The 27,142-nt window shown below is 59.2% G+C and overlaps 1 protein-coding gene across 3 annotated transcripts in view; it reads left to right on the top strand.

Moving 5' to 3' along the window:
• ADCY3 (adenylate cyclase 3) overlaps nucleotides 1-27,142 on the top strand; it is a 78,611-nt gene that overhangs the window by 49,030 nt on the left and 2,439 nt on the right. For 2 of the 3 annotated variants that reach the window (XM_032391478.1, XM_032391479.1), the window contains exons 4-21: nucleotides 8,054-8,184; nucleotides 8,732-8,843; nucleotides 8,984-9,111; nucleotides 10,102-10,260; nucleotides 10,881-11,058; nucleotides 14,584-14,712; nucleotides 16,195-16,337; nucleotides 16,474-16,635; nucleotides 18,247-18,334; nucleotides 19,122-19,238; nucleotides 20,928-21,187; nucleotides 21,448-21,513; nucleotides 22,850-22,931; nucleotides 23,765-23,923; nucleotides 24,399-24,545; nucleotides 25,114-25,233; nucleotides 26,157-26,280; nucleotides 26,923-27,047. In XM_032391478.1, the coding sequence (XP_032247369.1) occupies nucleotides 8,054-8,184; nucleotides 8,732-8,843; nucleotides 8,984-9,111; nucleotides 10,102-10,260; nucleotides 10,881-11,058; nucleotides 14,584-14,712; nucleotides 16,195-16,337; nucleotides 16,474-16,635; nucleotides 18,247-18,334; nucleotides 19,122-19,238; nucleotides 20,928-21,187; nucleotides 21,448-21,513; nucleotides 22,850-22,931; nucleotides 23,765-23,923; nucleotides 24,399-24,545; nucleotides 25,114-25,233; nucleotides 26,157-26,280; nucleotides 26,923-27,047 (2,430 nt within the window). The remainder of the gene's footprint in view (nucleotides 1-8,053; nucleotides 8,185-8,731; nucleotides 8,844-8,983; nucleotides 9,112-10,101; nucleotides 10,261-10,880; nucleotides 11,059-14,583; nucleotides 14,713-16,194; nucleotides 16,338-16,473; nucleotides 16,636-18,246; nucleotides 18,335-19,121; nucleotides 19,239-20,927; nucleotides 21,188-21,447; nucleotides 21,514-22,849; nucleotides 22,932-23,764; nucleotides 23,924-24,398; nucleotides 24,546-25,113; nucleotides 25,234-26,156; nucleotides 26,281-26,922; nucleotides 27,048-27,142) is intronic. The other variant, XM_032391480.1, reaches the window with a different exon arrangement.

Genomic DNA, 27,142 nt, shown 5'->3' with positions numbered 1-27,142 from the left:
TGTTCTAGAACTGCTCTGATACGGTAGCCACTAGTCATATGTGGCCATGTACTTTTAAATTAATAAAAATTTAAAAATTAAGCATTAGTGCATCTGCCGTACTAGCCACGTCTCCTGTGCCCAGTAGCTACAAGTGGCTCGTGGGACCATCTCAGTGTAGACCACAGAGCATTTGTTTGATTGCAGGAAGTTCTAACAGTGCTGTTCTAGAGGGCGATGGCTGGTCCCTTGGGCCACAGCTCCTAGTTGACAGCTCATTATCTCGCCAAACCTCTAAGGAGCACCTGCTCTGTGCCAACCACACTGGGGGAGGGCTGCAGACACCACACACATGGCCGTCTTTGGGCCCAAAGTGTGGTCTCCTGAGACGGCAGTCCCCTTGGCCTGCACGGTGGCCCCTGTCTCTGGAGACCATACGGGAGTCCAGGCAAGTGTCCCCTCTCCCCCTGTAGCAGGGTCAGAGTTCTGGGCTGCCCCTGGGTCTGTGATTTCTGCACTGTCCCAGATGATATGGCCTGGTGGTGGCCCCCATGCCGAGATTGTGACCCTGCTTCCTTCTTGGAGCTGACAACTTGAGAGACTCCGGGGATGCTGGCTCGGAGTCTGTTTTCACATCGGAGGGGCTTGTTCAAAGAGATGCCGGTCTTTGAGCTCCCTGGGAATGCCCACAGCCCTTGGCTGAAGACAGCAGAGCACTCCTGCCCCATGAGACCAGTCACTTCCCAGGTGACCTGAGTGCCCCGGCCGTCAGACCTCTTGGGAGTCCTGTTTACCTTTGACCTTCCCAGCATTTAGCCTGGGGCTTTGCAGAGATGACCAGTGACTGTTCTCAGTGAGGCAGTAACCATGTCTTTGGATGGGGCAGCCCGTGTGGGTCCCTCGTGTAGACGGTGGCTGCCCGCCCCAGGCACACGGCAGCACAGTTCCCCGATTTCACGTGTCGTGGCCCTTTGCCCTCTTCATCAGGGAGAGGTGAGCTGTGTGGGCTCTGACCTCCCAGGGCCGGCGGGCCAGGTCCTCCTGCTCCTCGTTTCCTTCCTTCTGCTGCCTCCTCTGCTCAGCTCGTCAGGCACCTGTTGTGGTCCTTGGACCTTTTTTTTGGCTTTCAAGTGGCCTGGAAGCTCCAAGAATCTGGAGAAATCAGGCCCAGAGCAGATGTGTTTGTGGACAGCTGTGCCTCTGCTCACAGCCTGTGATGGGTTGTAGTGATGTGTGTGTGTGCGTGTGTGTATGTACCCACGGGACATGCAGAGGACACACTCGGGCACGCACGAGGACACGGCATGCAAACAGCCTACAGGCTCGCTTCGCGCAGATGCCACCCACCCACCCAGCTACCTGGGCACTGCTGATTTCTCTCTCCATTTTAAGTCTCCCCCCCCCGCCCCCCCGCCCCTTTACAAGGATGTTGTAGAAACTTAGCTTCTCATCAGCCAAGCTCATGTACCCAAATCCCTGCTGGCCGCCGCCTGTAAGGAACTCCTGAGTGCCCCGTCAGGGCCCCCGGGGGCAGTGCGGGCCTCCTGCTTCTGTCTCAGTCCTGAGCCGTACAAAGGCAGGGCCTGGCCTGAGTCAGCGCTGAGGAGAGGGGGCTTGATTGGTTCCTTCCCAGAGCCTGGTGGAGGCCATGCGGACAGCCTGCCCTGGTCAGGGGCTCACGGCCCACCTGAGCAGTGTGGCAAATACCTGTTTACAAATCCCTGCCCGGGCCCGGGACGCACGCTGCACCCCAGCCGGTCCACGACCCCCGCCCCACCTCTGCACGGCGCCCGCACACACGCTGCACCCCAGCTGGTCCCCACCCGCCCCACCTCTGCACGGCTCCTGGACACACGCTGCACCCCAGCCGGTCCCCGACCCCGCCCCACCTCTGCAGGGCGCCCGGACACACGCTGCACCCCAGCCGGTCCCCGACCCCGCCCCACCTCTGCACGGCGCCCAGACACACACTGCACCCCAGCCGGTCCCCCCCCGCCCCACCTCTGCACGGCGCCCGGACGCACGCTGCACCCCAGCCGGTCCCCGACCCCGCCCCACCTCTGCACAGCCCCCAGGGCGGCTTCCGGTGCTTCTCCCTGGGATCTGGGTCGCTTTTTTGCTCTACCCAGAAAGCCTACTAGAAACTTTCAGGGCTTAGTTCTTTCTTTTGCCTCATTTGGTTCTTTTCCCAGAGAGGGTCAAGGCCTTGACTAGGTGTGTATTTTTAGGATAGCCATCAAAGCACTGCAGGGCTGGGGAGAGACCACGTGAGGCAGCTTCCCCACCTTCTCCATCTCTCTGCGTGGACCCATGTGGCAGGGCCCCAGGCCTCGGCTTGGCGCGTCTGGCAGGTTCCCGTCCTGTGGCGGACTCCCTCCTGTCACCTCCTCACCCAGCGTCCAGGACCTGAGCTCACTAGCTCTCAGCACAGCACATTCTTTGTTTGAACTGCTTTGACTCTTAGAACGTTTTTCCTGCTCTAGAAGCCAATCTGTTCCCCAAAGCCTTCCCTCGCTAGCTTCCTCTCGTGGGAACCTCCAGAGCAAGCGCCATCCCTTTTCCACATACCCTCAGGCCTGAAGGTTGCTCCCATGTCACTGTGGAGGCCGCGCTTCTCTGGGTGGGTTCCCAGCCTCTCAGCTCACCTCTGACGCCTGGCCTCAGGCTCCTGCACCTTGTGGTCACGCCCCAACGAGGGCCTAGTGAACTGCTGTCTTGAGGAAATCTGTCTCCTCGAATGCTCCTAAAGGGACGCTTCCAAACTTTAATGTGGTCGCGAGTTACCTGAGGGTATCTGGGCCTCATGAGGAACGGGCCTCAGGTGAGGCTGAGGCTGCCACTCCGAGGGCCAGACTGGGCTGTGGGGCCCGAGGTCCTGAGGGATGGGCTGAGATGTCCAGGGACTCGCCATAGATTCCTGCTCCTCCCCGTAGCGGTGTCAAACGATGCACGTTTCCCCTGTTAACCATACTAGGCCCCTTGCGGGCAGTTGGTGGCCTCACGCTGCACATGTGCCATGGGGGAGGCCTTCTGGGGCCAGCACAGCTGGCCTCTGTCACAGCTTTGGGGTGACTCAGCATCTCCGAGCCCTCACCTTTGGCCCTGTGGGTTACTCAGGGTCCACTGCCAGTCAGTGAGACCGGGCCTCGCAGCATTGGCCCCTTTCTCCTCCCCTCAGCCTGGGAGGAGGGGGTATGGCGGCTGAGGGAGGTCCCTGTGGCCTGCCCAGGGTCTGTCCTAGAGAGCCAGGAGTCTCCCTCAGTAGCACCTCTCTCCTGTCCTCTGCTGACCCATCAGAAGGAATGCCAGTATCTGCCACCAGCCCTGGCCTGCCCTCCCTGAGGCCGAAAGGTGGCCTGGTCTGCTGCTGGGCCACCACGCTGAGGCAGCCACAGAGGTCTCAGCTGGTCTGCTTCTGCAAGGAGGACCCTCATCAGGAGTAGCGGGATGTCCCAGCTCAACTCCACAAGCACTGGGGGCAGCACAGAAAGGACGTTCGGGTGGGCTCACCCACTGGGAGGGTCCTCACAGGTGTTTCTAGAGCAGCCTCGTCAGGTCCTTCCTAGGGAGGATTTGGGCACTTCATGTTCCTTCCCATTTGCAGCAGAACAGCGTCCAGTGTGGATGAGAGAATTGCTGTGTCAGAAGCACATCCTTTGGTGAACAAGGAAGTCCCACCTGTACTTTCGGTCCGAGAGCCCTGGGTTCTAGTTCTGGGTCTGTCGCTAACTCTGAGGAACCTGGGATAAACTAAACCGCTTACCCCCTCCATGCTTTGGTTTGGTCGCCTGCAAAATGGAGGCCGTATTACACATGCATGAAAATACAGGGCAGGGGAAGAAGTTTTAGCAAAGAAGGGGGACAGTGTGGATCCTGGCCAGTAGCGTCCATTTGCCTGGTGAGTGGCGATACTTGAGAACTAGAGAAAGAAACCAGGCCAGGGTGATGGTTCTGTCACTTGGCTCCCGGAGAAGACCCCTGCCACCTCCCTCTTGTGCTGTGGGGCGGGGGTCCCCTCCTGGCTTCGGACCTGGCCATCAGTCTCCTTCCTCGGCTTTCATCCAGGCGGACGTGGGAGTCTGGAGCGAGCCTGGCGGACTGGCAGGGCCCTTCCCTTTCTAAGAAATCTGGTCATTACCAGGGTCAGGGTCATAGCAAGGGAAGTTTTGTGTTTATTTCCAGTTCAAAAAGTACATTTAAAAAAGCAGCAGCATAACCATATAGCAGTTTTGAAAAACATAACCTGTTTTCTCGGGATTCCATTCGCCAGGTCAGATTACCCTGTTCTCTCTCGCACATACTCTTCTGCCGTGATTCAGGGGCGCGCGTGGGTCTGCCGTCCCCTTCTCAGGATACGGTGTTGGCTCTCTTTCTCTTTGGTCACGTTCTCATCACGGCACTTGTCATTATGATCGTTTCTATGAGGTTTGTCCAAAGGATGTGTCCCAGTCGAATGAGCCACTTGCTGGGCATTTGGGCCTTCCAGTCTTTTCCACAAATGTGAGTGGTGTTCATTGAAGTTCTTCTGGCATGTATGTCTTTTTACTTCTCGTGGATTATTTCTGTTGGAAAAATCCCCAGGAGAGCCATTAATGGGTCAGAGGCTCGGAACATTCTTATGACTCCCGAAACATATAGTAGTTGCTATTTTAGGAAGAGTGGGCTCTGCCTCTATGCTGGGGAGACCAAGCCTCATCCCTCGGCTGCTCTGGGTGGTCCTGCACCCCTGTAGAGGCCTGGCTGTGTTTCAGGGAAATTAGGACTGTGGTCAGGGGCACGGAGCACCTCGCAGCACTGGATTGGTTCCCAGGGAGCCCAGAGAGGCTCTTCTGGAGGGGCAGGGCTCTGACCTGGGGTCTGACCCTGTGGGTGCGGGCTGCTGGGGCTGCATAGGCCGGTTGGCTGGGAGCCCAGCACAGGTCACTGCGACTATCCTAATCCTTGGTGTCCCGCGACCCCTGCCTGTGCACACACCTGAGTGTCCTCTTCCCCGGGCTGGCGGGCCCTCCCCCACTCCTCACACATCTACCTCTTCCTCCCCTTAGCGAGCACCTGCATGCACGTGTGGCGGGGTCAGGGAGGGCATGGAGGGACAGAGAGAGAGAGCAAGGCTGAGACATCATGGAAGGCGGGACCTGTCTTTGTCTCCCCTTCATCATTGTGCCCGGACCAGACAGGGTTCCTCGGCCTGGTCGAGTGACCCCAAGGACTCTCTGCTCACCCTGGATACCCTGCTGGGGCTCTTAACCTATAATGAACCTGTGGCCAGCCTTTGAAGCCCAAAGGATTTTAGGCCTCATCTTCCTGAGGCACCTGCTGTCCCCACACCCTCAGTAACACTTCTCCTCAGGTGACAGAACAGCTGCAGCATATTGAGCACTTGCTGTATGCAGGCCTGTTCTTAGTGCCCTACGGTGAGGAGTCACTTCGTCCCCTGCCCGGGATCACGCAGCCAGTCAGCGGCGGGGCAGGGGTCTGAGCTAGGCTGTGGGGCCCGGAGCCCAAGCTCTTGACGCCACACCCTCCCGCCCCTGCCAGCCCGGGTTCCTGCCCCGGCGCTCGCCGCCTTGCCCCCTCCGGACTCCGGCAGCTCTCCGCCTAGGCCGCCCTGAGAGCTGGCAGGGCCCCACGCCTCCGGCTTGTCCGGAAAACCCTCCTAGCGGCTCCTGTCCTTCCCAAGCTGAGCGCTTGCTCCTCGGTGCGTGGCCTTAGTTCAGCTTCCGAAGGCCCGTCCCCACACGCGGGCAGGGGGCACAGGGGCACGGGCACCTGCTACCCGCTGGGCTCTGGCCCCTCGTTCCTCTGCGACGGTGCCCCTCGCGGGGTTGTTAGCAGTGGGAGCGACATAGCTGTGGAAACGGGAGAATGGTAGTAACCGCTGTGGCACTTCACGCTGGGCCGAGGGCCCCTCGCCTGGTCGTTACCCTGTGCCTGCCCACAGGAGGGATCGGTGAGAGGGACCTCCTGTGCGCAGGGGTGAGCAGGTGGGGGCTCTGGTCCGCAGAAGGGAAGGGGCTGTCCCTACCGCAGAGCTGTCTTCTTCCGGAGCTGGTGAGGGAGGCCCCAGCCCTCTGGCTTCCGGGGGGCGCGGGCCCGGGCCCTTGGGGGCCTCTTGGCTGCCTCACCAGAGGAGAGGAGCAGAACCTCCACACCTTGGTTCTCCTGCCCCAGAGAAGGTGTGTTTCAAACACAGAGCTGGGTTCTCTGGCCTCAGGGTCCACTGAACACGGCCGAGAACAAGAGCCAGCGGGGCCCCCCGACCCGCCCAGACCCTTGGTGGGAGGCGAGGTCCCCCGCTCCTGTTCCCACCAGGCTGGCGTCCCTGCCGAGGTCTGGGACCCACAGCCGCTGTTCCTCTGGACCGGCCCCAGACGCAGAGGACACAGGCAGCTGCCCTTGGTGTCCTGGCCACCACTGCACCCAGGTGGCTCCTGTGGCTGGCGGGCCAGACACGGTACTGCTGGACCCCCACCCCTCCCGCCGTGCTCCTCCCTGTCCGTCGGCCGCGCTCTGCAGCACGTGGCCTGGCCCCCCAGAGCCACTCCAGCACGGGGGGCAGGCCCAGCCGTGCCTCTCTGTCCCCGCCTGCTGCCCGCCTCCCACCCCCACTTCTCCCAGGCCGACCTCAGCTTTGCTGCCTCACCCCATAGGCCCCAGCCTCCCCTTAGCCACACTCCCCGTACCCCCGCAGACCTCGGCTTGAGCCGCCAGCTCAAGTTTCTCCCCCACCGTCCTTCACCAGCCCCATCACCGCCTGCCACCCGTCTCGGGGCGCGGGGCCGTGCCGCCTTGCCGATGCGGTGCCCTGCCTAGGCTTCTCTGTCTGGCTTCACCCCCTCCCAGGCGCTGTCTCCTGCCCCGTCTCCCAGCCCCCCAAGCCGGCTCAGCGTCTGCCTGCAGCACGTCCCAAACCAGCCCGTCTGTCCCCTCGCGTCTCTCCGCCTCTGTTCCTGAGTTCACAGACGGGCGCCTTCCACCCAGAGGCCCAAGCCACGGGCCTGTCCTGCCTGCTTGGTGCAAGCGGTCCCGAAGCCCCACTCTGCCAGGACGACTGCTAACTGGTCACCCTGCCCTGCCGTGTCACACCCCTGTGCCCTGCAGCTTTCGGGAAGGAATGCCCTGTTCCTTGCCTGGCACACGAGGCCCTTCGTGGTGCAAAACGGGGGTCGGCAGACGTTTTCTGGAAAGGGCCAGAAGAGCCCTTTTCAGCTTTGCAGGCTGTATGTTCTGTGTCACAACAACTCGGCTCCGCTCTCGGAGGGAGAAGACAGCCACAGATGACACGGAAACCAGAGAGCGGGGGGCGGGGGGCAGCAGACAGGTGGCAGCGGCAGCGGCCCGCACGTGGCGGTGTGCCGACCCCCCCACTCCATCCAAACCTACCTCTGGAGCTGCAGGTCCCTGAACCCAGGGTCCCCAGGTCTCTGTGCCTTATGTATGCGGCTCCCTCGGACAGGATGTTCTCAGCATCTCAGTCTTCAAGCCTCACTTCCAGGAAGTCCTCCTGCTTTCCCCCGACACACCCGGCTGATTCTGGCACCCTTCTTTCTTACTGCCCTGCTCTCCCTCGCTTGTCTTGGCACTTACCAAACTGCACGTCGGGAGGCATGCTCACCTGTCCCCCCATGAGGCCCTCAGCCCTCTGAGGGCAGAGACTCAGTCCTTTGCTGGCATTGGTCCAGCGTGCTGCCTGGCACGTAGTAGGTCTCCGGTCACGTTGAATCAGGATTCTTGAATGACTGGTCTGTGCAGGGTGTGGTGGATGACACGAGGTCCTGCCCTTGGGGGCCCCCAGTGCAGGGGCTAGAACAGGCCCACGTAGGCACCGTCGCCTTCCCTGGGGCCGTGAGGGTGCTCTGGAGGTTCAGAGCCAAGCATGGGTTTCTTCGTGGGTGTCTGACTCCCATCAGGGCCTGAAGATGCTCCGTCACAGGAAGCTGCTGCCCTGGGCCTCTGGCTGCTTCCCAACCTGGGGTCTGCGCCGGGAGGGCCCTGGCTGACGTCTGCCGCCGCAAGTATCCGAACATACCGGCCAGACCCTGCCTCCCCACTAACCCGGTCTTCCTCCTCCCAGGAGAACCTTATGCTTTCCATCCTGCCCAAGCATGTGGCTGACGAGATGCTGAAGGACATGAAGAAGGACGAGAGCCAGAAGGACCAGCAGCAGTTCAACACCATGTACATGTATCGGCATGAGAACGTCAGGTGCGCCGGGCCTGGGCTCCGAGAGCAGGACGGGGGCCGGACTTTGTGGGGTCGGCTGTGCCCTGTGGGGTTCCAGAGTCTTCCCCCAGGACTAGAAGCCGAGCCATCCCCGCCGTGTGAGCCTCAGCCCCTGTGGGAGCAGTGTTCACGGCCCATGTTGGGGCTGAGACATCTAAGCTGTGTGGTCCGGCCCCAGCATCATACAGACATCACCCAGGGTGGGGAGGTGACATCCGGGAGGTCACCCAGCCATTCAGGGCCAGCACTGGGGCTCACAGCCGTGCTCCTTCCAGGAGGGGTGGGTTCATCCTGGGGCCAGGATCGGGCAGCGTGGGGGAAGGAGGCCCCATGGAGGAGGGGCCCACAGGATAAGCTAAACATCAGAGCCCCGAATTCACCCGGGAAGTGCCAGGGGTCTCACTGTTTGGGGCCTGAGCAAGGGCCCACTGCGCCGGGGTCCTGGCTGCCCGTGGTGGGGAGCGGGAGCTGGTGGGGGAGCCAGGCACGCTGTCTGGAGCCTCACGGCCGCTGCCCCCTCCTCCTGCAGCATCCTCTTTGCGGACATCGTGGGCTTCACCCAGCTGTCTTCTGCCTGCAGCGCTCAGGAGCTCGTGAAGCTGCTCAACGAGCTCTTTGCCCGCTTCGACAAGCTGGCCGCCGTGAGTGCCCGGGCCTCGCCGGGCTTTCGGGCTCGGGGGCCACCCTCGGGGCGGGGGCCTGGCCTCCCCCAGCTTGCCCGGTTTCCTCGCACCGTGTCCAGCAGGGACTCAGAGCCACCCCCCACACCCTGTGCTTTCAGAAATACCACCAGCTGCGGATTAAGATCCTGGGCGACTGTTACTACTGCATCTGCGGCCTGCCCGACTACCGGGAGGACCATGCCGTCTGCTCCATCCTCATGGGGCTCGCCATGGTGGAGGCCATCTCGTGAGCGGGGGGCTCCGGGGGGAGGGGCGGTGGACCATGGGAGAGGCAGGCCTTCCGTGCTCAGTCATGGGGGCCCAGCGCACCCCAGGCCCCCATGTCCCGTGGGTGTTGCGTTGGTCGGCAGGTGGCCCAGTACCCAGTCTGGGAAGTGGGCGACATGGCTCGTCTTCCTCACGGCTGAGGGGCTGCCAGCCTTCCACGGCCTCCAAGGGGCCCAGCCTCCATCCGCTGTGGTTTTCTGGAGAAGTGGCCGTTGTGGTGAAGTCTGTCACAGCCCCTCACATTCATTTGGATTCCCCCCTGAGGCCCCCATCCCTCTCTCAGTGTTTTCTCACTGTGAGCCTCCAGGCCCATCTCCGGTCAGCAAGTCCATGTGCGGCAGTGTGGGACTGGAACCCTGGCCTCTGCTCTGGGCTCCCAGCTCCACCGCTGCGAGCCGTGAGGACCTTGCACTCTCCCCCTCACACTCCCCGCCACGCCTTGGAGGCCCTCCCAGGCAGGCCCTGGCTGGATCAGGCCCCAGGAGGGAAGGGGGCTCCTTGCTGAGGCTTCTCCCCTGGCCAGGATGGGGGCCGGGAGGGGTCACCTTGCCACCAGAGGGCCATTTTGCATTGTTACCATCTTCGGGTTAGAGCTCCTCTGACATTGGCCTAGAAACAGATGCCACACTGGGCGGGGGGAGGGGGTAGTTCAGGATCACTCGCCTCCACTTCCCTGACCACGGGGCAGCTTTCCCGGCTGCACGTGAGCCCTGGCGCGGTGCCCGGTGCAGGTGGACGCGGGCAAGTAGCAGCCTTCCCTCTGGCGGCCCGCTGGACCTCAGCCACAGGTGACTCGGCTCGAGTGCAGGCAGAGCGCCGTGGGGCGCCCGGGAGTCCCCTCGGCCTGGAGGGGAGGAAGCCCGTGCAGAGCTCCTCCCGGGGCACGGAGGGCCGGCCGCCTTGCTGCGGCCATGTCTGAGCCCTCCTCCGCTCCGTGTGTGCCTGGCAGGTACGTGCGGGAGAAGACGAAGACTGGGGTGGACATGCGTGTGGGGGTGCACACGGGCACCGTGCTGGGGGGCGTCCTGGGCCAGAAGCGCTGGCAGTACGACGTGTGGTCTACCGACGTCACTGTGGCCAACAAGATGGAGGCCGGCGGCATCCCCGGGTGAGCCAGCGTTCCTTCCCAGCGGGGAGGTGCGGGGGCCGAGGGAGGGGGCCGTGGCTCAGACGAGAGACACCCCGGAGCAGCGTTCCTCCTGGGGGTGCCTGCCTCCTGGCCTGAGCCCGGCTGGGGCCCCTCCGCCCGCCGTGGGGCCACAGGCCGGCCTCCGGGCACACGGTGTGGGGGCTGCCTGGGGAGGCCGGGTCCCCCGGAGGGCGCCGCGCTGGAGGAGCAGGCTCCGAGGCACCCGCACGCCCGGCTGGAGCTCTGTCACAGACTCAGCCGGTCAGGGCGGACGGGCTGAGGACGCAGCCACGCGTTCCCCGCCTGGCTCAGCCCCTCGCAGGCACTCACGATCCTCCCCCTCCGCGGTCACTCCCCAGAAACGGGTTTATTAGCCCCTGGCGACAGGTGTGGCCACTAGGAGCCCGCAGGGTACGCAGCGGTAGGACGTCAGGACAGGGTTCAGGGCGGCCCTCCGAATTCCTCACCTGCCGCAGCGCTCTGCGCGGCCTGGGGACGTCGCCTGCCTGCCTCGTGGCCGTAGCGCCGAGGCTCGGCGGCGCGGGTGGCCTCCCCGGGCTCTGGCGGCCTGACGGCCCGGGGTCCTCGCTGCCGTGCAGGCGTGTGCACATCTCCCAGAGCACCCTGGACTGCCTGAAGGGCGAGTTCGACGTGGAGCCGGGCGACGGGGGCAGCCGCTGTGAGTACCTGGACGAGAAGGGCATCGAGACCTACCTCATCATCGCGTCCAAGCCAGAGGTGAAGAAAGCGGCCACGCAGCACGGCCTCGGCGGCCCGGTGAGTGCCCCGGCCGGCCCGGACAGGGCACGGGAAGGCGGGTTCGAGAAGCCGGCCGGTGGAAGAGCGGCCAGGGCTGCGGGGGGCACCCAGGCGGGGCGTGGGGGGGACGGAGAGCGCGTGGGGACGGCGGCCAGCGGGGGCAGGGCTCCCCTGCGTCGGGGGGGAGCAGTCGGAGCCCTGGGAGAGACGGGGGCGCCCAGCGAGAGGCTTCCAGAGCCGCGCAGAGGCCGAGGAGGCCGGGGGCAGGCCGTGGGGGTGGCTTGGTCACGGAGAAGGGGCACCGAGGCCGGGGAGGTTTGCTGGGCGGGAGAAGAAGGAAGAACAGGCCGGAAGCAGTGAAGCCGGCCCGCCCTGGTCTCGTCTCTGTGCCGCTTCCCTGCCTCTCGTCAGACCCGAGGCCCTGAGCCGCGGCCCCGGCTCCTCCCGCCCGCCGCCGGCCTCCTGACGGGCTGTCTGGTTCGGAGCCACCAGGGGCCGCTGCGGAAGTGGAGCGCTCCGTCCTGCTCGGCTGAACCGGGGAGTTGTTTCACTCCTTGTAACTTTGTACTTAGGGACGCACCAGTCGCACCAGTCGTGAGAATGTAACGGCTGAGGAGTCTGGCGCTCTCGGGGATGGCATGTGGCCTGAGGCCGTCCCACGGCTGGGGCTTTGCCTCGTAAGGGCAGAAGCAGAGCGTGAGCTGGTCTGGGGAGGCTTCAGGGGCTGTGGCTGAAGACGTGACCCCTGGGGAAGTTTTAAAAGAGAACTACACACCTTCTCCCCTCCCGCAAATGTATGTGATGACCAGCGAATCAAACAGAAACAGAAGGTTCGTCCATTAGCTCCAATCGCAACCACTATTCAGGGAGTGCTTCTGCGCGTCCATTATTTCACTTACTCCTCAAGACAACCCTGCGAGAAGGGGGCTGTTGTCATACCCACTTTGCAGAGGAGGAAACTGAGACCCAGAACTTTGCACACGAGTTGCAGATCTAGTAGGTGGCAGAGCAGGGCCCGTGCCCCCGGCCTGCCCGCCATGCTGCATCCCAGGTGTGCGTGGGTCCCTCCCGTGGGCAGCTCACACAAACTCAGCACCGGGAGGGGCGCACAGGGGGATAGGACACCACCTCACTCCCGAGTAATTAAAAATCCCCCTCGGCACCAGTGTTAAAGGCCAGTTCAGGGTATTTTGTGCTGCATATAAAGTCTGAGCTGCAATTAAATGCTCCAAAGAACTCAGAAAAGTAGGAAGCTGTCTTTCAGAATATTAGGAACGGTCAGGGTAGAAAGTAGAGCCTCATGAAATAAGACTCAACCTTGACACAAAATTAACGAGTCCTTCATATTTTTAAGAGTGCTACATGCAGAACTTTAATACATTCCCTAGAACAAATTAAAAACGTGTCTTCTAAGCTGTTCTACAAGACCGTAACTGACAATAATCTAAGAAATGAGCTTTTATAAAATGCTAGGAAATTTATAATTTCTGGCATATAAAATTTTTAATTGAGAAATGCTATTCCTTCCAAACATTACCCATAAATTGGGTTTTACCAGGGACCACCTTGAAGTCACAAATGGCAGTCAGATAGGTCTTTGGGACCACACTCGTTCTCCTTTGTTCTAATCTTGTATTTTATTTTGCTTATTTCAACAACCCTTGCATGGTATGTAATTTGGATCAGGCTTTGCTCGCCGCACCGGACACCCCTCCGAGGGTGCAGATGAGGCCACCGAGGCAAGGGAGCCTGGGCAGAGAGGGCTGTATGAAGCTGTCGTACTTGAGTCATCATTCAGCATCTCGGGGAACTTGAGCGTTCAGCTGCGGTAGCTCGTGCCCCCGTGTTCGCGGCCGGGGTGCGCGGGCCGGTGAACCACGCATCACAGCCGCCGTAGCTCGTGTGGCCAGCCGAGCGACTGTTCCGGAAGGCTCCACCTCAGACGTGGGCGGATAAGGCGACGTTCACCTGCTCGGCCACCACGGGGTCGGAGGCAGTAATGCGCAGACGTTGGGGGGGTGGGGAACACATGTGTTGTGGGGGGACAGTGGGAAGAAGGAAGGAAGGTGGTGAGGGGTGCTCCTTGGGAAGTCACGGGAGCGAACACAGTTCCACTTGCGGAAATCTGTCCCCGTGGTTTTGTGAGATAAAGCGACGGACAGGGAGGAGAGTGAGGACAGTCCTCACAACGAGTCCTTCCCGAGTGTTGAAAAGCTTCCAGACCTCTCCCTGCCCGCCCTGCCCTGGTTGAGGCTCAGCCAGGCTGGTCTCAGATGCCTCCTCTGATGACTCCCGGGTCTCCACCTCAGGCCCAGCCGGCTTGCCTGCACTCACCCCTGCACGAACACGGGCAGCTCGGTCCCCGGTCCCTGGTCCCCGGCCCGGGGCCTGCTCAGCCCTCTGTCCTCCCATCTCCTCGGTGGCGGCTTCATTCTTTCAGCAGCTCAGACCAAACACCAGACACAGGCTTGACCCCTCTCTTTACCGGCCATAAGCCAGGTCCGTCGACCCTCCTGCGAGGGAGGACTCTGACTCCCCCCGCCCCACGCCCTCGCAGCCGCCACCCGGTCGGGCCACGTGACCAGATCGCGGGTCTCTAGCCAGTGATCCTCCCGCTGGCTGGGCCCCACCGTCCCTTCTCCACAGCAGGCGGTGCTCCCGCTGAAGCGCCAGGGGACGTCCTGTCACTGCCTTGGTCTCTGCCTCCCTCGGAGGGAAGGCCGGGTACAGCCAGGCCCTCGCTCCGCTCATTCACTGCCCCGGCGGCGGCACGGGCCTCCCGGCTGGTGCTCAGGACACACACCTGCTGCAGGGCCTTTGCCCCAGCTTCTCTCTCTCTTCCCCGGGGCGGGGGGAGGCCCATCCCCCGAGAGCTGCAGGATTCACTCCTTCAGGTCGTCACTGAAATGTCCTCCTCACGGTGACACCTCCCCTGACCTCGTTACCGTCCCGCTCCCCAGCGATCCCCGTGCCCCTTCCCCGCTTTATCTCTCTCCAGAGCACTTACCCCCTTCTTACGTACTGTACTAATTTGACTGACTTGTCTTCCTGCTGTGAATGTGAGCTCACACGGGACGTTTCGTGTATCCCCAGAAGTTTAGGGATTCCGCAAATACTCGTGAAATGAGTGGACTGTCTCGCCGTGGGTTACAGTGTTTGACCTATTCTGTCAAGGAAAAGGACTCATCTCTGGGCAAACGGGCTTGTGGGATTTAGTCAGACTTTTGGAAGGCATTTGACAGATGCTACAACCAAAAAGGACCTCTGTGGATCACTGTGTTGAGTTACTATTTTAGAAACAGGAGTTGGAACAGGAGGGTCTTTCTCTGCTTAGAAAAATTCTAGTAGTAGAAGTAGACACCAGGAGTGTACGGCGTTTAAAACCAGCGTTCTAGAGGAGGAGTCAGGTAGGACAGTTCTTAGCCCGCAGGCTTCTAAACTCTCGTGGCAAGATTTCAGACCGACAGTAGACCAACCAGGCCCGCTGGGGCGGGTGGGCAGACTGTGTCTGGGGTCTCTGATGGCCACTTCTTCCCGCTGCAGGCCCTGCGAAACGGAGCGCCAGCTTCCTCCAAACCCAGCTCCCCCGCCCTCATTGAGACCAAGGAGCCCAACGGGAGCATCCACACCAGCGGCTCCACGTCGGGGGAGCCCGACGAGCAGGATGGCCAGGTGCGTATGGTGAGGGCCAGGGCGCGGCGGGGGCAGGGAGGTGAAGGTTGCTGTCGGAAGTGTCCTGTGCGGGAGTAGGACACCTGGCCACTGGCCCATGCTCCGCTCCTTCTCAGTGGTGTCACCTTGGGCGTCACCTCCTACCCTGGCCCCACTGTCTCCTCAGTAGCTCCTGGGGGGGGGGGGGGGGGGAGGGTCAGAAGAGGTGCTCCACTCTGATGCCTTGTGTAGCCTCCTGTCCCAGAATCCTGTGGCTTTGAGGGCAGTGAGGACATCCGTGGAAAAGTCTGTAAGATCCGACGAGACTGTTTTGGAAGTGAGACTTCAGGGTGGGCTCACCTCTCTGGTGAGGTCCAGACACCACAAGTCCCAGGCACAGATGGGGGACTTCCAGAGGAGTGAACGTGCTACCCACCCCCGAGGACAGGGTCCATCTTGGGAGAGCATCCAGGACCTGTCCTTTACTAAAGAGCTGCCCGAGTATGCTCACTGCTGAGGGCGGATGCTCTGGGACAGGGACCTCTGCCTGCCGAGGTGAGCTCGTTGGCAGCACCCCCATTCTCGCTGCCCTGCTGCCTCTAGATCAGGTGCTGCAGAACAAGAGGGGAGACAGGGCTGAAGGTTAGCTGGGTTTTTCTGGATCACCATGACATTCAGCAACTCTTCCCTAGCATGATTTTCTGGATAGAAAGTGGAAATACAGACCCAATGTAACCCAGCAACGAGGGCGCAGATAGTTTTAGCAGCCTGTGGTTTTTCCGTCCTCATAATTAGCCACACTCTCCAGCAGATGCTTCGGGGACAGAGGTTCTTGGTGCTAGAACAGACCTTCCACGTCATTTTACAGAGAAGAAAGTTGGAGCTGGGGAACATGGGTGACATGGGTCCTATCGTCAGCCAGGGGTGCACCCAAGCTTAAGGCCGGGCTATCTTGGACCCGTACACACAGCTCTCATGAGCCCAGTGTCCATTGTTATTTGGGCTGATGGCCATGTAATCACAGTCTGGACTCATATTTTTAGAGCCGATGCTTCTCCTCTGTAGGAATAAAAATGGTAGCGGGTACTTCAGCCCCACCACCCCACTAGTGACGAGGGCATCCCTTCCTCTCCCAGCACTTCCCGCCCCTCAGACCTTCCTCCCCCAGATGAACTGGATGTGTGTTCCTTTAAGAGCTCCCTTAAGCCCCAGGGTTGGGGCCATTCACCTCCCCAGGGATGCTGATGCGCATGGCTGGGTGGCACCCCCTCCTCCTAGCAGGGGCCACAGGGCCCGGGAAACCAGGAAGGACTGTGGCTTTGGGTCCAGACCCAAGCAGAAGGAGCTGCATGGGGGCATTGGGAAGACTTCCCATGAAGTGGCTTCTAGAGCCGAGGGCCTAGTCCTCCTGAGTGTGATCCCTTTTGCTCCCCTCCCCTGACCACCCTCTTTCCCCAACTCCTCCTGCACCCCCCACCCCCCACCTCCTGCGCTGGCTTGCAGGCTGACAATCCCTCGTTCCCCAACCCACGCCGGAGGCTGCGCCTTCAGGACCTGGCTGACCGAGTGGTGGACGCCTCTGAGGACGAGCATGAGCTCAACCAGCTACTCAACGAGGCCCTGCTTGAGCGAGAGTCTGCCCAGGTGTAAGTGGTTCCTCTGCACGCACTCGTGGGCCCTGACTTGGGGGTTCGGGGAGTTGGCCATCTTGAGTGGAGCCCCTTCCTGATTGGCCAAGGCAGGTGTGACGTTTGTGTTCCCTGGGGCTTGTTTCCACTGCAGAGTGAAGAAGAGAAACACCTTCCTCCTTTCCATGCGGTTCATGGACCCCGAGATGGAAACCCGCTACTCAGTGGAGAAGGAAAAGCAGAGCGGGGCTGCCTTCAGCTGCTCCTGCGTTGTCCTGCTCTGCACAGCGCTGGTCGAGATACTCATCGACCCCTGGTGAGGGAGGGCACGGCAGGAGCTGCTAGGCTAGGAGGGGGTGAAAGGTGATGAGCTTCCTAGGCCAGAGGCGTGAGCGATGTAGGGGCCTCAGCTGGAGCATGACATCGGGGCAAAAGCCTGGTCTCTTCCTTGCCTCCGGTGGAACAGCCCAGCGGAATTCAGGCCCATGTGTTGCTAGGACCATGCCCTGGACCCTCTCCTTCCTATCTACCCTGGGATTCTAGAATAGCACTAGCGTCAAAACCAGGACTGAGAAAGCTGAAGAACAGAGAGGGGTCCAGGAGGATGGAGACCCTGGCTGCGTGGGCCTGAGCAGGTCTGGGACAAGAAGACAGAAGATGGGGGACACTCCTCAAGCTCAGTCACCAAGGCTGATCTGGCTTCCCTTTCCTGCTTCATCTTAGCCGATGGATTTTAGGCTCTGGGTACAAACAGCTCTGTCACACAGCAACAGGTCCTCCGGGGCAAGGGATGTTCTGGAGACCTTCCCCAGCTGTTGAGGCCCAAGCAAAGGACAGCTGCCGCGCCCCTCCCTCCCCGCGGCCCCTCGGCCGCTCACTCCTGCGCAGGGGTTCCCTGTCAGATGGGAGGCGGTGGGGGCCTGTTCCAGCTATAGTTAGGGGCACCGTAAAGAGCCCTGGACTTAGTTACAAGTTCTAGACACGCTTCTTGGCCGATTTGTTGTATGGCCATGTCCCTGAGGTTCCAGAAGCCAAAGACGATGATGATACCAACAACTTGAAGGTGATAATGTCTGCCCTGCTAACCCCAGGATGGTTGGAAGGATCGAATGCATTCATTCAGTGCAGATACTCACCGGTGCTCCGTGCCTGGCCCTGAGGCCTACGGATATACAGTGAAGACAACATACAAAGAGCCCGGCTCCCGTGGAGCTTACATTCTAGCAGGGCAAGACAGAGGTCAACAACTGAACAATCAGAACATGCCTGCAGACAGCGGCAAGTGGGTGGATAGAAGGGAAGAAGGGAGCCGGGAATGCTCTGCATTTGGTCTGCTCTGCGTTTGCGTCCAGCATGGGGCGGAGCAGGCCTCACCCACAGGGCACAGGGCGGGATTTGAGTAAAGACCCCAAGGGAGAGGACAGGTGACCGAGAATCAGGCACCGTCTTAGCAACAGAGGTCGCTCCGGAACCAAATGGTGGGGGTTGTGCGAACGGGCAGGATTTGGAGACCCCGAGTTGCGAAGGTGGGGGAGGGAGGCCCTGTTCAACTGTGAAGCTCTGTGCAGCTGGGGGGGGGGGGTAGCCCTCCCAGCCCTCCCAGCCCTCGGCAGCAGGCGAGCCGCCCTGTCCCACGCTCCCCGTTCACGGCACAGTGCTCACTCCCAAGAACCCCCTGCGCCCCAGCAACAGCTCCCGCTGGGGGCGGGGGGCGGCGCGCGTTCCCGGGCCCTGCACTCAGCTGGCAGCCGCCCGACTCGGCCTCTGGCTCGTCTATGCAGCAGGAGGCATGAGTCGGTGGCGTCCTGGGAACGTTTCAGGTGCAGGCCTAGAGGGCCTGCTCTTCTCCCTCCTTCTTGCCTCTCGTAGCCCCTCCCCCGATCTCACTGATCCCTCCGCCCTCCTCCCTGTCGTCTCCCCGTTACAGGCTAATGACAAACTACATGACCTTTGTGGTCGGGGAGGTTCTGCTTCTGATCCTGACAATCTGCTCGCTGGCCGCCATCTTTCCCCGGGTAAGAGCCGCTTTTCCTTTTGGCTGCGAAGCCCTCCGGAAGCGGGAGCGGTAGGGATGGAGTCAGGCGTCCCAAGGACTCCGTACAAGCAGGCTGTCGTGTCAGGACGGTTCAGGCGTTTGTCCATCCAGTCATTCCTCGTCACTCACGCGCTCATGTCAGCTGAGCAAGCACGGTGCCTACGCCAGAGCCCAGACAAACGCCTGGGGAACTGTAGAAAAGCAGGGGAGGCCCAGCTGGAAGGGGGTTGGCCCTGACCGTGAAGGACCGTGAAAGCCAGACAAAGGGACTGAGGGTTTCTCCTGTAAGAACTGGGGTGCTTTGCAGAGTTTTTGATCAGACTGAGAGGAGAAAAGCAGTGTTTCAGGGTAATGAGACCAGCAGGTGGCTTGCCGGGTGACTTGGAGCATTTCGGCTATACTGACCCAGGGAAGACGGGAGCAGCCAGGCGAACGTGGCTGGCCCTGAAAATCGTCCCCTGACACGGCCTCGCTGCTGGACTTACGGGGTGGGCCGCCGCTGGCTGGCACTGCCCACAGCCTCCTGGCCTGGTCACTGTCTGCTCCAGAGAGGGCTCCAGTGGGGGCCCTGCTGTGTCCCAGACCCCTCCAGAGGGACTGATACAGGGCGCCAGCCTCCTGCGCTGCCTTCTCAGCTCTGCCAGTTTTTGGTGGACTACAGTTTAGGTTCCTGGGAGGTAGGGGAGCAACCAGAATCATTAGCAGTCCTATTTATGGGAGAAAAGACTGTCAAAAGTTCACGGCCCCTGAAATTCCATTCCTTCTAGGCCTTTCCTAAGAAGCTCGTTGCCTTCTCGACTTGGATCGACCGGACCCGCTGGGCCAGGAACACCTGGGCCATGTTAGCCATCTTCATTCTGGTTATGGCAAACGTCGTGGACATGGTGAGCTCCTGCTGTGCCTGGTCAAGGGACGCCCCTCCCCCCACTCTCAGTGGAGAAAGGCTTCTGTATTGGCTAGTATGAGCAGCTGGTCAACCAATCCTCCACCCCTAGACACAGGTTTAGAGTGGCACTTAGTTTCCTAAACAGATCACCTTGGCCAAATGGACAGGGTCTTCTACCCCACAAACCTGAGACTGACCTGTTTGCCCCAGCTCCTTGCTCTCCCAGAGTCCAAGAGCCCGACACCATGCCCCAGGCCCCGTGCTGGATGTTGCCTCATTTAATCTTTCTAACAGTCCCAAGATATTGGTATCATTATGTGCAGCGGCGAGGCTCAGGTTAATTCACTTGTTTTAGCTCACACTGTCAGTAAGGGACAGAATCAGGGATCGAGCTGTTCTAAATCCCAATCCTGTGAAGAAACTCCGTATCTTACTGATCAAGGGACACAATGCACGTCTTAAGTATTCCCTACAGTGTGGCTGGTGTCATGTACCCAGGGCCAGGGAGGGAAACCCGTTTGCCTTCAGCTGTTTGAACGTGGCCAGGCCTTCCGAGAGCCCAGATGGCTAGGGGCAGACGAATCATCTTCTCTGCTCTCGATTCATGGAGAAGCGGCAGGTCTCAAGGAAGCAGCAGATGCTTTCTTGCGGGGAGTGGGGGACAGCAGTTAGAAGCCCAGCTCTGTGGATTCAGAACCACCAGTCAGTTACTGAGCCTTGGCAGCTTGGAGCTGCAGTTGACATTCTCGTCAGTCCTCACAGTTCCCAACAACTTTGGCAGTACTGTATACGTGCTCTTAAAAAGTCCTACTTTTTTCAAATAACAATTTAAGCACAGGGAAAAAAACTCACCATGGAGACTTATCCCTTGGGCCAGTTGATCCAAAGTCCAACTAGAACTCAGGAGCTGCAGAACCTAACGTGCCCCTGGTCGCACGGTGCCCAAGCGCAGGGAAGAGAAGCCCGAGCCCCTAGCCTGGCTGAGCACACCTGGAGCCTGGTGCCGGGTCTGGGGACCACTGTTTACCAGGGTCACGGACTCTGTGCAGGACATCTCGAGATCCTGTCGCCAGGGGAGGGGTAAAAGACCAGGGAGGTATGAAAACTTCTCACATGCTGAGAACTTCCCAGAGCCAGACGAGCACCTTCCACGAGTGGGTGGAAGTTACAGGAAGTAGGTTTGCTTCAGTTGATGGAGGCACTTGCCATTGACTTCCGTCTGCCAGCGGCGGGAGCAGGCCCCAGAAACGGAAGCGTCTGAGCAGAGTGGCTGCCAGGCCGCGAACCCGTGACGGAGGCTCCCTGGCTGGCCCCACGGCCCCTCCTTAAGCAACACTGCGCCGTGGGCAAGAGCGTGTTGTATGTGAAACCTGAAAACTGCACTCCTCGCTCTGACTCTACCGCCTGCTGGGTGCGCTGCTCGGCGCCAGGCCAGCCCCTTCGGCTTTGCTGTAAAGGTGGCAATCCTACAGACGCTCAAGAATTTTCGTAAACATCAAGTGAGATACGGTTCAGCTCTTAGTGGGAATTACTAACGTTTGTATTCTGTTCCTCGGTCAGTTGTCCCATCTGTCAGTGTTCCCGAGGGAGCTGTGGGACGTGGTGGCCACGACCCAGCCGCCTCTGACCAGTGTCTGCTGTTCCCTTGCACCCCATGTCCTCCCTGCGCCCCGGTCCTGGCCTCCAGCTCAGCTGTCTCCAGTACTACACAGGACCGAACAACAGCACCGCAGGGCTGGAGGCGGAGGATGGCTGCGTAGAGAACCCCAAGTACTACAACTATGTCACCGTGCTGTCCCTCATTGCCACCATCATGCTGGTGCAGGTCAGCCACATGGTGAAGCTCACACTCATGCTGCTCGTTACCGGGGCCGTGGCCGTCATCAACATCTATGCCTGGCGCCCCATCTTTGATGAATACGACCGCAGACGTTTTCAGGAACATGAGTAAGATGAAGCCTGCTTGGGGATCTGTATTGTCTCCTTCCTCCCACCCCCAAGTCCCCACTTCAAGGTCACGGGCCTGGGGCTCAACAAAGGACGGTATGGGAATCGGGGTTCGTGGCTTCTGACAGAGATGCCACTAGTTGGCTGTGATCCTGGGGTAGATCCTTTCCATTCTTGATGAGTGGATGATCCGTGTTTGGCCGCTGGGCGTCAGCCGCTTGTCCCCAGGTGGGGCCTGAGTATGCGCCTCTGTCCTGCAGCTTTCCTGCGGTCGCCTTAGAGAAGATGCAGGGATTTTCCACCCCTGGGCTCAACGGCACTGGCAGGTGAGGGCAGCGCCTTTCCCCTTTCTGGTCCGCACTCTCACTCTTCTGGAGACAAGAGAAGGCCGTGATCTCACCCCTTCAGAGGCACACGATGTGGGATATTCATTAGGGAAGTTAATATGTGTTTCCGTAGGAGGGCTGGAGCAGAGGTAGAATGACCTCGGTATGGACCTGGCCGTCACGGCCCATCCGGGCTCAGAGCCAGCCAGGGGAGCAGTGGCAGTGTGGTTTAGGGGGTGGGACGGGGGCTGGGTTGAGGTGAGGAGAGCGGGAACCGGTGGGACAGACCGCAGAGAAATGAGGAAAGAGCCCTGCACCCAGCCCAGAGGATCTGGAAGATGAGGCTTTGCCCCCTGCTGCTGGGCTGTCTCTGGGGCTGCAGGCAGGCCAGTTTTTGGGTCTGTTTCATGTCTTGAAGAGGATATTGGACTAGAAGTTCTCCAAGGTCCCTTCTAGCTCTAAAGTTTTAGAATTTTGTGATTCAGTGACTTGATTAGACCTTCAAGTAAGTTAAAGGAAACAAAAAATAGATTACCTAACAGAATGAGGGCAGAAGAAATGAATAGGTCCTTCACAAAAGAAGAAATCTAAATGGCCACTAATAAATGAGAGGCATTCATGTAATCAAGGATGTGACAATCAGAACCACAACAAAAGACCACTACACACCTACCAGTTTGGCAAGAATGAAGAAGTCTGGTAATACCAAGTACAATGGTAACTCACTCCTGATGGGTGTATAAATTGGTACAACCATTTTAGAAAACAATTTGGAGTTATTTAATAAAGTTGCAAATAGACCTAGGACCCAGCAATTCCACTGCGCCCTATACACTTTACAGAAATCCGTGCACACCTCTGCATCCCAGGATTTGTGTGTAGGATTGTCCATAGTCACGTTGTTCATCATAGCTACACATACACACAAAACATCCAAAGCAGATGAAAACCACCCAAACCACATCAACAGCAAATGGGGACACAAGCTGTGATCTATTCATACAACAGACTACTGCATAGTAATGAAAACTGTAGCTCCATACAAAAATGTGAAGTTATTAAAAAAGAATCATAAATGGTGCCATCGTCCCATCACTGCAACGCTAGTCTCTCTCCAGAGGCTTCCGCGGTCACACCTACAGTGTTTATGAAACATCTGGGGCGCCCTCAGGTGGATTCCAGGAGGGGCCAGGGCTGGGCTGCCTATTAGGAGCCCAGTGATTTAAGAAAGATTCACCTGTGGGAGTCCGGACTTGATGTGAAGGTGCTTAACAAGCTGGGAGGAGTTTCTGGCCCAGCCCCACTGGAGGGAGTCAAACTCCTCTTTGCCCCGCAGGCTGCCCCTGGTGCCTTCTAAGTACTCCATGACCATGATGATCTTCGTCATGATGCTGAGCTTCTATTGCTTCTCGCGCCACGTGAGTGCCTGCACACCCTCCCCTCCCCCTTGCACACAAGCCGGTGGGGCCTCCTGAGAAAGCAGTCTCAGGGTCCAAGAACGCAGGCTCCTCGGGGATGCTGGCTTCCCTTACCCAACCCAGCACGTGGCCCTGGCTGAGCCACCGTCCCTCTGTTTTCTGGTTCCCTCCCTCGCCGTACAAGGACCGTCCTTGCTCTCTTCTGATGGCCTCCGGCATGCTGCAGCAGCATACGGAGCAGGCTAAAAGCTTGGAGAACATGTTTCCTAGGCCAGGGGCCCCTGGATTTTCACCCACCCTGGCTCTGGGAGTCACTCACACACTCACCATGGAGCCAGGAGAGAAAGGGAAAGAAGCTGATGAAGTTTTGTTTGGTTCCAAGGAAGAGGTAAAAAAAAGCAAGCAGAGAGAGAGGGCGGGGAACTAGCTCCCCGTGAGCCCAAGTGCCCCCCAGTGGTTTGCCAGGGAAAGTACAGCCTTCCCTAGCCCGATGGAGCCTGCGAGAAGTGGGGACTCCACCCTAGGCTGGGAGATCCCCACGGCTGCCATCCGCCTCCAAGACAGACCCGTAGCTAGAAGAGGTCCCAGAATTAGGGGAGCCTCCCACATACCCAGAAGGCTCTCGGCGCTCTGCAGAACCACGGCGAGGCGGGAACCCCACTGTAGCTGCAGAGTGGCCTTTTTCAGTCAGTGGGTCTCTCTGCGTCGTCTTTCCCTTGCCATTTAGTGGTCTTCCTGCCGGTGTTTCCCCGTGGAACCCCTCCAAGTTCTGTTCTTCGTCTTTCCTTCACGTGGCCGGCTAAAGCACACACCTTGCCTGTGTCCGTCCACAGGTGGAAAAACTGGCAAGGACACTGTTCTTGTGGAAGATCGAGGTCCACGACCAGAAGGAACGTGTCTACGAGATGCGGCGCTGGAATGAGGCCTTGGTCACCAACATGTTGCCTGAGCACGTGGCACGCCACTTCCTGGGGTCCAAGAAGAGAGATGAGGTGAGGGGTGGCCTCACACAGTAGCCGGCAGCCACGAGGCTGTGTGTCTTCATCCGGCTTGCTTTCGCCAGCCCGTCTGGGCCCAAGGCCGCCTCAGGAGCGGGCACTGGTCCGGGCAGGGCTGCACGCAAGCGGCGACTGTAACATGTCACAGGCTTCCGGTAAAGGGCACCGCTTAGATGCTTTCTGTGGGCCACACATCCCTGGAAGGCCCCAGCCTCTGTCAGCTGTCATCTCCTCACACAGAAGGGTTCTTAGCCTCACTTCCACCGTTTCTCAAAGCCGGGGCTGTTACAGGGCCCAGAGAAACTTGACTTGTTCGAAGTTGCGATGAGCCACTTCCTTATAATGCAAAGTTGGGATGTCCATCCAAAAAGCTGAGGACACCGACCATGGGTGTGGAAGACAGAGTCGTTTGTGGGGCACGCCATTCCAGCAGCGTTTCTTTGAGCACTCTGGCCCTGCCTCTTCGTAGGAGCTGTACAGCCAGTCTTACGATGAGATCGGAGTCATGTTTGCCTCCCTGCCCAACTTTGCCGACTTCTACACGGAGGAGAGCATCAATAACGGTGGCATTGAGTGTCTGCGCTTCCTCAATGAGATCATCTCAGATTTTGATTCTGTGAGTGCCCATCCTGCCCCTCTCCTGCCCCAAAGCCAGCTCTTTCCAGATTCTATCTCAGGACAGGCTGCAGGGGTCAGAGAAATGGTAGTTACCCTTGCTGCTCCGTTTTCCTGTATGAGCTTCTCCCGGTAACATGGGGGCTTCTGCTGCCTGGGGGGTCTCAGTGGGAAAGACAGGAGCCCAGGAAGCTGCCTACAAGATCACAGCATAAGGACTGGCCCAAACAAGATCCTGAGGCACCGGATTCCTCCTACCCTCCAGTTCAGATTCAGTAAATATTTATTAGGTAACTTGTATCACCAAGGAAAATACTTTTACATATACGCTCAAGCACCCAGGGGCCTGGCGGTTTTGTCCCATGTTAAGGTCACAGAAGCAGAGGCTCCCTCAGCAAGTCTGCCTAACATGATGTGACCGGTAAGTGGCAGAATTGATAGCTTTTTTAGGAAAGCATCTGTTGGATGTGTTGTGGGGTTGTTGTAAACAGGCACATCTGTCCCTTAGTTGGCTCATTCATCTCCCTGGACTCTGCTGACCTTTCTCTCTCCTCTGATCCTGGCCTCAGCTCCTGGACAATCCCAAATTCCGGGTCATCACCAAGATCAAAACCATTGGCAGCACCTATATGGCAGCTTCAGGAGTCACCCCAGATGTCAACACCAACGGCTTTGCCAGCTCCAACAAGGTAGCTGCCCACCCCGTGGCTGGAGGAGATGGGGGCCCTGCCTCCTGGGGCAAGAGCGCGGCCGTCCACACGTAGCGTGTGAGACAAGGAGTCACAAGGGTAGCGGACGCTAGTGAGCACCGCTGGGTCAGCGGGTCACACACACACCAGCAGCACCATGTGATGCAAATTTAAAATCGCATTTACTGGCCAAGTTGAACAAGCAGAGAAAGAATAGCCTACACAACCCCCCCACTGGTGCACAGCTTAGGCCAGACATAACTGCTCTAATCGTGGCCATGCTCCCTTCATGCTCTAGACTTTTGAAAGAACTGGGGAGTGGCGACCATCCGAGCAATTATATAACAATGAAAACATCCAGGTTGGGAGTAGTTCTGATAGGAAAGGGGTCTTCGGAGCTCACTGGCTGGCATCAGCCTGGTCTTTGTTATATCAGACCTGTGGAGCTAGCTGTTTATGAGGAAATGAGCTGTGGGCGCCCTGGTCCTAACAGCTGTTCTTAGACTGTTCTCATCCTATTTTATCTTACAACTGTCCTATATAAGTACTACTACCATCTCCATTTTATGGATGAGGCTAAAGAAATGTGTCTAAGATGGGTCATGACCTTCAAGGGCTTATGATTTAGTTAAGGAATGAAAATGAGAACTATCCCAAATTCAGAGCGCAGGTTCAGGCGTGGGGATGATGGCAGACAGGAAGCGATGTAGCTGGCCGGGACCGCTCTTCCCCACCTGCGGGCCCTAAGGGATGCAGGGGAGCGGTCAGTGACAAGCCGAGGTCGGGGTCACGGACTCGTCTGTGGGAAGTGGAGACTAAGGCCTCTGACGACGCGGTGCAGGAATTCACCTGCAGAGCGCCGTGGCGGGGGGCGAGGGGCCGGTACGGGCTCCTGACGCCCTCGCCGCTGCTCCCCGGCCCAGGAGGAGAAGTCGGACAAGGAGCGCTGGCAGCACCTGGCCGATCTGGCTGACTTTGCCCTGGCCATGAAGGATACGCTCACAAACATCAACAACCAGTCCTTCAACAACTTCATGCTGCGCATCGGTAAGAGTTCTCGGGCCTGGGTGCTCCTTGCCGCGCTCCCTGATGCGAGGGACTCGGCACATCAGCAGGAAGGGTGAGACTTAGCCCTGGAGGCATTTAGGTTGGGGAGGGTCACACAGGCACAGCTCTGGGACCTTAGGGATCTCTTCCCGGTGATCGGACGGCACATCTGGTGAAATGATGGCCAGCTGTGTGTGTCCCACACCGTTCACCGCGATCAGCCTGACTTCTGAGTGTGGCCGCGAAGGCAGGCTTTCCACCTCCCCAGGGAGTCTTGCACGCCTGCGGAGAGCTTTGCTGCCTCAGTCCAGCCTGTTAATGTCCCCTGCTGTCCCCACTGTGAGGGGGTGCAGGTGGGATTCTCACTTCTGGAGGAGCTCACCTGAAGTACCAGATAGGTGTTGAAGCTGGCAACTTCCATATTGCATGAATTAGTTAGCGTACTTCAGGACAGGATAAACAGGAGACGTATCCTGGCTTCGAGACAAGCTTCATGAAGAATATGTTAGCGGACTTAGGAGTTTTGTGGTTGGGGTCAGGTGGTGAATTCTCTGGGAGAGGGGCTGGTGGCTTCTCAGATGGGATAGTGAAGGGGATAAAATATGGCTCGTGGCTGTGCTCAATTTTATGTCCCTCCACCAGGCATGAACAAAGGAGGGGTCCTGGCTGGGGTCATTGGAGCCCGGAAACCACACTATGACATCTGGGGCAATACGGTCAATGTGGCCAGCAGGATGGAGTCCACAGGGGTCATGGGCAACATTCAGGTATGTCCAGCAGCAGAGCAGAGCGTGAGCTCAGGCCCGGGGGCCGGGAACAAAATCGGATGAGGGCGTGTTGCCGTGCCCTTCTGCCGCCTTTC

Source organism: Phoca vitulina, unplaced genomic scaffold (genome assembly GCF_004348235.1).
Source record: "Phoca vitulina isolate PV1807 unplaced genomic scaffold, GSC_HSeal_1.0 scaffold63, whole genome shotgun sequence".
Lineage (NCBI taxonomy): Eukaryota > Metazoa > Chordata > Mammalia > Carnivora > Phocidae > Phoca > Phoca vitulina.
The sequence above is the reverse complement of the archived record's forward strand: the minus strand, read 5'-3'. Positions and strand labels throughout refer to the sequence as shown.